The following is a 10,205-nucleotide window of genomic DNA, read 5'->3' on the forward strand; positions in this document are numbered from 1 at the left end:
TTTAATCAGTTATATTTGTTTAAATTATTCTTTATTAATACGTCGAGTAAATACAAGATCGGCAGATCAGCCGTAACAGATATTTTAGAGTAGGCCGATTGACGTGGAGGTCCGGTTCAAGAGTCCCCAGCGAAGCAGGAGGTCGAGGCGTGCACACACGTTGGTTCCACTCGTAAGCTGAGTTCGCTCGCGCCAGCAGAGACCCAGCGAGCAGCAGCTCCCTCTTCTTTGAGCAGAAAGAGGGTGAGGGAAAGGCATGGGCGCGCAAGACAAATTTTGCACTACCCGCCCGCCTCGTTCCATGAACGATCTCAGTCTCCACCCGCCGTACCTGGGTCAGATTCGGCCACAGGGTCTTTGGAGGCGGCGTCGCTGGCACTAGGCGATTGGACGGGCAGTAGAGAGAGCTTGCTGATAGGACGGGTGTATTCACCAGTGGCGGTCTGGATGGTGGCGGCGCGAACGAACCCGTTGGGTCCGGGATGAACCGAGATGATGCGACCGAGCGGCCACGTGCCGCTAGACTGGAGGAGCGTGGTGTCCACCACAGCGACGACGTCATCAAGCTGGAAATGACGACCTGGGACCTTCCACTTGGGTCGTTGTTAGAGCGTGTTCAAGTACTCGCGGCTCCAGCGGCTCCAGAACTGGTCTTGGATTCCCCGGACCAGCTTCCAGTGACTTAGGCGATCGAGCTTCTCGGGCGGGGTACTGGCCTCAAGCACAGAATTCAGCGGGCCACCGACGAGGAAAAGTCCAGGGGTGAGGATGTCCAGGTCATCTAAGCCTCTGGTAAATGAAGTGAGAGGGTGGCTATTGAGAACCGCCTCGATGCTGGCCAAAACGGTGGAAAACTCCTCGTAGGTGAGGTTGCGCGGTGCAAGGGCACGACAGAGATGATGTTGCATTGCTTTGACACCGGCCTGCCATAGTCCACCGAAGTGGGGCGCCCGTGGAGGAATGAAGTGCCACGTGACGCCTTGTTCAGCCAGTAAGCCAGCAACACGCTCCCACTTTATTTCGGCATCCTGAAGAGCCTCGCGCATTTCACGGTCTGCGGCGCGAAAGCAGGTGGCGTTAATACTCCAGATCTCTAAGGGCCGACCGCGCCTGGCGCAGAATCTTATGAGCGCTCCAGTGAATGACTCGGTGGAAAGATCACCAACAGGCTCAAGGTGTGACGCCTTGGTGGTCATGCAGACGAAGATCGCGATGTAGCCCTTGCTTGTGCGGATGCCTTGTTCCTTAGCAGACAAAATGTTGAATGGGCCAGCGTAGTCAACTCCAGTGCGAGAGAAAGCTCGAGCAGGAGTAACCCGTGCAGCTGGTAGAGGTGCCATGTGTTGAGTGGCAGGCCGCGCCTGCAGTTGGGCGCAGACAACGCATCCCTGGAGAGTGCTTTTGATTCGCCGCCGCCCGCCAACAATCCAGGCCTTGCGAGCCACATAGGCGCTGGTGACTCTGACTCCTCCGTGAAGAGCACAAGCATGAGCCATCTGGATAATGAGCCGAGCGAGGCTGCATCGGCTGTCGAGGGTTGGCGGATGCTGCTCATCGTAGGTGAGCGCAGAATGTTGAAGACGACCGCCAACTCAAAGGACGTCATCGGAGAAGATCGGGTCTAAAGACAGCAGTGGATTTTTCGCAGGGACACGGCCGCCCTTTTGCAAGCTCGCAATCTCTAGCGCGAAGAATTGTCGCTGGCTAAGGCGGACGCAGGCGAGGTAGGCATCGCGCAGCTTAATCGTCGTCAGAAGGGCGAAAGGCGAGGGAACGGGAACTCGACGTAGCTGACGACGGATCCAGCGACGCAGTCGAGCGAGTAAGCGTAGGAGACAGCCAAGATCTGAGAACTTCTCGAGCAGATTTGGCGTAGTGCATTAAACAGCACAACAAGATTGGAGGGCGCCGTCAGTTACTGGGTTGCAGGAGCTAGGCAACTTTGCGTTTTCGGCTGGCCACAAGTCAAGAGGGCCCGCAAGCCAAGAGGGGCCTTCCCACCAAGCACGCATTTGCTGAAGCGTGAACAGATCCGTATCCCGGAACGCCACATCCGCTGGATTAGAGTCCATCGGAACATATCTCCATACGTGGGAGGGAAGAAGCTCCTGGATGTGAGCCACGTAAATGTCGATCAATGAGTTGTTTGTCGGCTCCGATGATCAGAGCCAGTGAAGCACGATCTGGGAGTCGCTCCAGGCGTGACAGTGCTCAACGCTTACAGCATATTCCTTGGCAACCTTGCGTAGCAGCCTCGCTGCGAGCAGTGCTGCTCGTAGCTCCAATCAAGGGATCGTCAAACGTGTTGGACTAGTGGCGTCTGGCTGCAAGCTTTTGATGGGGGTCAACTTGGTCCTGGACATCAAAATACCCACGCAGACACCATCGGCTGGGTTCTCAGAGCACGAGTACACGACAGCAGCCATCGCGCGCCGGCTCGCGTCTGCAAATGCGTGGAGTTGCAAACTAGTGGCAGGACTGCAGCTGATCCAGCGAGGAATGGCAATGCTGGGAACATTCTGCAGTTGAGTCAGAAATCCACTCCAGCGTTGGGCCATGGCCGCAGGCGCGGTCTCATCCCATTCGAGTCATGCTCGCCAGAGATCCTGGATGATCATTTTGGCAGTTAAGACAACGGGCGCGATCCATCCACAGGGATCGAAGAGTCGTGCTAGAGTGGCAAGCATCGCGCGCTTGGTCGGCCGTGGCTGTAGTGTAGGCGGCGTGAGGTGGAAGTAATCGTCAATCGGGTCCCAGCTGACGCCGAGTTCGCTGACAAGACCGTCTGCGATGAGCTGTCGCCAGGTCGGCCTTAGTCGTGCATCTGGAGAGAGATCACGCAACAGCTCCGGATCGTTGGCCACCCACTTCCTCAGAGGGAAGCCCCCAGCTTGCAACAAGCCGATCAGCTGGTCGCGGCGAAGTCGAACCGTCTCAACGTCGTCAGCACCAGAGAGAATATCATCGACGTATCGATCTTGTTTGACGACAGGCACGGCCTCGGGCCACGCATGGCTTTCATCCTCCCATAGCTGGGAAATCGTCCGTAGAGAGAGATAGCGAGCACTAGCTTCACCGTAGGTCACAGTGAGCCACTGATAGTGCTTCGGCGGGCTAAAGTCATCAGTGATCTACAGGATACGCTGGAGGTCCACGTCACGCTTGTCGATCCAGATCTGCCGAAACATCATCTGGATGTCCGCGTAGAAAGCAATCTGATGCCTTCTCCAGCGGAGCAAGACAGTCGGCAAGCAGGCTTGGAGCTTCGGTCTGGCGTGCAGGATATCGTTGAGGCTATAGCCAGTGGATGTCGGTCGCGATGTGTTGAATACGACGCGCAGTTTCTTCTGGTGGTCGCCAGCTTGACAGATGCTTTGGTGCGAGATATAATGTACGAGGACCGACGACTCGCGTAGCTCCACGTCGATCAGTAACCACATGTGCCCGCACCTAAGATACTCGTCCATAAAGCGTGCATATTCGATGGCCATCTCCGGGGTACCCCGCAATTTGCGCTGTAGCGAACGAAGGGATGCTCTAGCGCCGGTTAAGCTCTCTCCTAGTCGCTCAATTCCGTCGCGCTTGAGTGAGAGGCGGACGACATAGCGCCCGTCGGCAGCCCGATGATGATCGGCAAAGATGACCTCGCACTCGATGTCATCAGAAGATTGACGAATTACCCGTGGCACGTCCTTCAATTCCCAAAACCGTTGCATCAGTGCGATAAGCTGCTTGTGTCAAGGCGGAGCTGAGGTGACCTGTGTCGTCATGCTAGCAGCTAGTGAGGACGAGAACGCTTGGCCCGGTGCGTGACCAGCAAGCATCCAGCCAGCAACGATGAGTTGTCCGACGATACCTCCACGGAATAACTGCCCTGGCTGTAGTAGATGGGGGTACACGTCGGCTCCAAGTAGGATATCGACGCCGCCCGGTATTCCAAAGGTCGGGTCTGAAAGATCTGGTAAATCGTTCCAGAGTTCGATGACGGCTGGTTGTAACGGTCCGGAGGGGGTGCGGAGTCCCATTTGGGGCAAGCAGTGCGCAGTCAGCCGCAACGTCCGGGTTGAGTTCCGTGTTTGGAGCTGCAAACTTGCAATCGTTGGGAAGCGCATAAAGACAGCGCCTCTGACGCCAGAGATGCTCGTGACGGCTGGCTCGAGACTGGCGCCAAGCTTTCGAGCAAGGGCAGTGGACGTGATTGAAATCTCCGAACAAGTGTCGACGAGTGCTCTTGCTGTGACTGTCCGCCCCCCAGGGCCCATGAGCTGAACCTTGAGCGTGGGCAAGACGGCTAGTCACAACGGTGAAGCAGCTGCCGCGTCGATCCCGTCCATTGAGTCCGAGGCGAAGAGACACTGCTTTGCCTCAGCTGGTGCTGGGTCGGGCGCGGCCCTGCGCTTGCGACCACCATCATGGATGAGGCTGTGATGCCGCGCCTTGCAATATTGGCATACGCCTTGGGAAGGGCAGACAGTTGCCATGTGGCCTGGCTTCAGGCAGTTAAAACACAGCTTGTGCTGAGCGACGAAACCCCTTTGCCCAAGCGAGTCCAGTTCCAGGAAACGGCTGCAGTGACCTACGTAGTGCGGCGCGTGGTAAGCAGGGCAGTCATCGTTGACTGCTTGGGTGGCTAAAGATCGGTGGTTGCGACTGAGTGGCGTCGGCGCGGGAGGGCGACTGCCGGTCGAGCGTACAGGATCGTTCGTCGATCGGGGAGGGCACGAGGCTTCCATTGAAGTCAGTGAGCGGCCGCGCCTCCGCAGAAAGCTGGACAAAGTGGCGAAGGAGGCCGCTTCCCCTTGTGCAGAGCTGGCTGCCTCAGACTTCTCGAGCTCGTCTTCCCAGGCTCTCTGAGTCGAGGGGTCCATGGCGGTCAAGGCAAAAGAGACCATCCACACATCCCAATGTTCCACTGGCTGATTGAGAGCTCGCAGTTGATCACGGTGCTTTTCTAAGGCATCGAGCAAGCCCTGCAGACCAGCAGCGGACTCCTCGTGCTGAGGCTTGAGCGTTCGGAGTGCCATGACGTGGTTCTGCACAAGGAGGCGGCGATGCGAGAACCGCGAGACAAGAAGACTCCAGGCCGTGAAATAGTTGGAGCCAACGAGCTGCAAGGTGTCCAGAACTGCTTTTGCCTCACCCTGTACGTTTGCCTTTAAGTAGTAAAGCCTCTTGACGTCGGTGAGCCGAGCATCCTGGTGAATGAGCGCCTAGAACAGGTCGCGGAAAGACTGCCAATCCTCGCAACGGCCAGAGAAGAGCGGGATATTGATGCTCGGCAGGCGAGGGCCCGAGTGCGGTTCAGGGAGCGGTCCGGGGAGTGGTAACTGGCCACCACCTTCTGGCATGGCCGGGAACAACCGACTCCTAGCGTCATACAGGCACACCTTAGCGTTGAGGTAGTATCCCTCTGCGGACCTGTACAGGGCTCTCAAGGAGGCAACTTTGTCCACAAGTTCTCCCTGAATCAGATCCTTATGATTGGCTTGGAAGTCATTCCAATAATCAGCGAGTAGCTTGAACCTGGCGTCGACGAGACCCATGCTCCATACTTCGACGCTCTTGGCGGATTGAGTGAATTCCGCGAGAACCTCTAGCAGGGCTTGCTGCGTTTCTAGCAACGAGGGCCAGCCTTCGTTATCCCTGTAAATTAGTCACGCGCTGAGCTTGGCGCTTGTCTCTTAAACGGCGCCTTGTTACTTGTGGTGCAATCGTGCGTGCCAAATGAGTCTACGTAGAATATTGAAAAAAAGGGCGTGAGGAATCGCAAATGAATCTGTTGACCCGACCAGCCGCTGGATGACGTGAACTAGTAAATCCCGCGGTTTAAACATGAAGCAGGCTGCAATCTGCAACCCAAAACCTCTTGACAGCCTCACTGACTGAGTAATCGTGGTCGCACGCGAGGTTCACGACGCGGACTGCACGGCAGTCGCGGTGGAGCGTCTCTCGCCTGTCGCATCTTGTTAAGGCTATTATAACCTCAAATTGCTCTACCACGTGGCGCGGCTCTGCACGATTGCATCACTTGCAACAGAGGCCCAATGTCTCGATACGTTCTCGGACGTAGAGAATGTATTTTTGCATGATCGCATCTCACATCGTCCTACTAACATTGCTTCGCGTAGCACAGTGGTTCTGGCTGTCCTGGGCTCGATGAGGTTCTGGCGGTTATCTGTCCCAGTCACGCTATCCGGCTCGAAGGACCAATGTTTAAATTATTCTTTTTTAGGACGTCAAGTAAATACAAGATCGGCAGATCAGTCGTAACAGATATTTTAGAGTAGGCAGATCGACGTGGAGGTCCGGTTCGAGAGTCCCCAGCGAAGCAGGAGGTTGAGGCGTGCACACACGTTTTGTTCCACTCAAAAAATCAGTTTGCTTGCGCCGTCAGAGACCAAGCGAGCAGCAGCTCTCTCTTCTTTGAGCAGAAAGAGGGGGAGGGGAGGGCATGGGCGCGCAAGACAAATCTTGCACAACATTATATCAGTGCTTTCATTTTCACATTCAATTGTGTAACTTTCAAACTCTCTTGCGAGCTCAAGGCCAGTGCGTGTTTACATATTGTGTTATTCAACTTGACTATTTTCTTTCTACATTCTTTGCTTTTATATATTTTTAATAGTTTATTGCCTTAAGACTATAGACATTATTTTTGTTCTCCTGCACTATTTGACCTTCACTATTTTTGTGAATATAAACTGTGATTTTTCTTGGCCTTTGAGTGACATTAAAAGTTGTTATTTTTATGCTGATTAATTTTATTGTGTTTTATTGTGTTTTATTGTGTCTTCCCAATTACCCTACCCGAGCCTAGTGCGTGCTAATGCATACGCCTCGAACATTTGTGGTCCTTCGAGCCAGATAGGGGTGATTGGGGAGTGATCCGGTGGCAGTGCGCGATGGAAGAGACAAGATAACTCATCCACATCTAGTAAGACTTAATACAAACCAAGCAAAGCTCAGCACGCTCATACAGGTCAAACTCAACTGCTCGGCAACACTCAACCGGGCAGCAACGCTCAGCAGAATCGGTGTGGGAGTTCGGCTTGGTCGCAGGATGATAGACTGGCTCCTCCAGTGTTTCTGTGCACGTACTGCAACCAGCAACACTTTCTTGCTCGCTGTCCGGCATTCGCGGCTCTCTCCATTGACCAACGATACCAGTTCGTGGATGAAAAGCCTTTGTGCTTTAACTGTTTGGGCCGCCATGCTGCTGCTAAGTGTATGAGCACGAAGAGGTGCCAAACCTGTGGTAGGGCTCACCATACCATGATTCACGGCACTCGGTTGTTGCAACCGATCAGCAGGTTGGCGTCTCAGCCGACTCAACATCAAGAATAGGAAATCAGCGCAGTCATCAGACAAACTCATCGTCGAAACTCCACATCTAGTAATACTCATCCCAGAGTCAACATCAAGTCAAACTCAACAAGGATCACATCGTCCAACAAATCATCTAGTCACTCATCTATCTTGTTGCCAACAGCAGTAGCCTAGGTACGTGCTTCAGCTGCACATCATCATCTCAGGCTTCTGATCGATCAAGGTTCTGAATTATCATATATTTCGGAAGATGCTGTAAAGCGTCTGCAGCTGACGCGCACGAAGTCCAACATCTGTATCCTGGGCATTGGAGGCAACGTAGTCAGTAAAGCAATTGGTAAAGTAGAGCTCAGATTGTTTTCATTATATTCTGACTCTAGCGTCGATGTGGTGCTCCACGTCTTGCCTAGAGTAACTGCTCCACTACCATCTTTTCAATGTAAGACAAGATCGTGGCTGCATACGGAGTTTCTGGAGTTAGCTGACTCCCATTTCTATCTGCCACGAGACATAGACTTGCTACTTGGCACTGACTACTATTCAGCTATAATCACCTCAGATCTGCTCAGAGGTTCTTTATCAGAACCTATCGCTCAACGTACACTGTTTGGTTGGATTTTATCGGGTCGCATTAACCATCCTGTTACAAAGATTAATCGTCACACTCACCATATCGTTTCAAAAATAGAAGATAAACTCCAGGAATTACTCATCAACTTCTGGATTTAAGAAGAGGTCCCTTCAAAGTCTAGTTCGCAGCTTATACCAGAGGAACAGGAGTGTGAGGAACACTTCATGCGAACTCACTCTCGGGATAGCACCGGAAGATACGTGGTGAAACTTCCTTTGAAGCAATCTTTATCTCTGCTGGGAAACTCAGTCAACCGTGCTCGTAAATGCTTCGATCGCACGGTGGCCAGGCTCAAAACAGATGACAAGTACGACAAGCTCTATACAGATTTCATGAATGAATATTTGAGTCTTGGCCACATGCGACCAGTGCCTGCAGATGAGCTTAACATCAAGCCTCATTTTTATCTGCCTTATCACGGCGTATTGAAGGAAGATGGAGACAACGCCAAACTCAGGGTGGTTTTCAATGGATCAGCTCTTACTTCTTCTGGACAATTACTCAACAGCATAACTCACACGGGACTTAATCTACTGCCCAACATAACAGATATACTCTTCTGGTTACGCACATTCAAATGGACTTTCTCTGCGGACATCTCCAAGATGTATCGTCAGATCCAGGTTCATTCAGACGATTGGGATCTTCAGCGAATCATCTGGCATAGCATCGGTGGAAGGGCCCCCATCCAATCCAGAATCCTCTACTGTGTCAAATGTACCAGGTACCGGGCACAAAGAGCACAACAACTCATGGGACAGTTACCCGAGGCCAGGGTGACTCCCTCCAGACCGTTTGCTCACATAGGTATCGACTACGCAGGTCCCATACATCTCAAATCTTGGCGCGGCAGAGGGTTAAAGACATACAAGGGTTGGATATGTGTGTTCGTGTGTTTTCCAACCTCTGCTGTGCATCTTGAAGCAGTGACAGATTACTCTACCGAAGGATTCTTGTCAGCGTATTGGCGATTTGTCTCACGTCGGGAACGTCCATTTAAGTTGTATTCTGATTGTGGGACGAACTTTATTGGTGCAGACAGGGCTCTTCAACAGTTATACTTAGAAGCAATCAGTCAAAATTCTCATCTATCAGCCATGCTCGCCCAAGATGGAACGTCATGGCACTTCAACCCTCCAGCTGCTCCTCACATGGGAGAAAAATGGGAGGCAGTAGTTAAGTCGATGAAACACCATCTCCATCGGACTATGGGAGAGACTCTTTACACGCTTGAAGAGGTCACGACGTTGCTCACTCAAATCGAAGCGATACTTAACTCTAGACCACTAGAACCATTTACCAATGATCCAGAGGATTTAGACACGCTCACTCCAGGACACTTCTTAGTCGGATCGGCGCTAAACTCACCACCAGAGCCGTGCTTGTTGGATTCACCTCCAGCAAGGCTTACTCGCTGGCAGCTGATCCAAGCTCAAAAACAAAGGTTTTGAAAGCAGTGGTCTACACAGTACTTACTTAGATTAAACTCAATCTCCAAGTGGCATACTCCAGCTCATGACATCAAGACAGGCTCATTGGTGCTTATAACTAGTGAGACTCTACCACCAGGAAAGTGGCCGCTGGCCAGAGTCGTCGACGTCCACCCAGGCAAGGATGACCTGGTCAGAGTGGTGACTCTCAAGACCTTAGTGGGCATCCTTAGGAGACCAATTCACAAGTTGGTGCCACTGCCGGTCTACGGCTGTTGTCAGCCGTTGACTGACGGTGGGCGGAATGTTGGAAATGAGAGCGACCGACAGTAGGCCCGGCTTTTGTGTACATTGTGTACACTTGTAGTCTCTGTCGGCTCAACGCTCTGTGCGAGTGCGCTTGGTCGACTTGGCGTTCTGCAGGTGTGTATGTGCGTATTCACGCGGCAAGCTTTGTATACTGTAAGCGCCAGATTATACTCAGCTCTTTTCGAAGATAGACTCTCTTAATTTACATTGCCAAACTCTAGCATTCAAAGGTGCATTCATTATCTTAAATGCTAGTGTAAATCTTTTGATTAACTCTCTCAATACAGTGGACAAAACTCAGTTGTGCAGTGCAGTGCACTTAGTGCTTTGTTTAAGTTGCTCACTGCATAATCTACAGACCAGCTCAAATAGTTAATGTCATCGAACTACCAGTGATTATCAACAACAAGACTCAGTGAAACTCTTGTGTATTGCTGTAGACAGTCGTTTTTAGTTAACCAAGATTTTAATCAGTTATGTTATAGCAGGTTATATTATACAAAATTTTT

At 52.2% G+C, this 10,205-nt stretch overlaps 2 protein-coding genes across 2 annotated transcripts; both read right to left on the reverse strand.

The window, feature by feature from the left end:
* Positions 1 to 605: 605 nt before the first annotated feature.
* On the reverse strand, positions 606 to 1,496 carry LOC149375156 (uncharacterized). Its single transcript, XM_089590098.1, has one exon. It carries the CDS (start codon positions 1,494 to 1,496, stop codon positions 606 to 608), a length of 891 nt encoding a protein of 296 aa, XP_089446224.1.
* A 1,092-nt stretch (positions 1,497 to 2,588) lies between these two features.
* LOC106639487 (uncharacterized) lies at positions 2,589 to 4,025 on the reverse strand. The gene is made up of 3 exons (XM_089590099.1): positions 3,759 to 4,025; positions 3,243 to 3,692; positions 2,589 to 3,131 (listed from the first exon to the last, which is right to left on the reverse strand). The coding sequence occupies exons 1-3, from the start codon at positions 4,023 to 4,025 to the stop codon at positions 2,589 to 2,591; spliced, it is 1,260 nt and encodes a 419-aa protein (XP_089446225.1).
* Between the last annotated feature and the right edge of the window lie 6,180 nt (positions 4,026 to 10,205).

The sequence above is a fragment of the Copidosoma floridanum genome, unplaced genomic scaffold (genome assembly GCF_036245765.1).
Source record: "Copidosoma floridanum isolate Cflo_tuat_1 unplaced genomic scaffold, Cflo_Japanese_pri ptg000011l, whole genome shotgun sequence".
In the NCBI taxonomy this organism is placed as follows: domain Eukaryota; kingdom Metazoa; phylum Arthropoda; class Insecta; order Hymenoptera; family Encyrtidae; genus Copidosoma; species Copidosoma floridanum.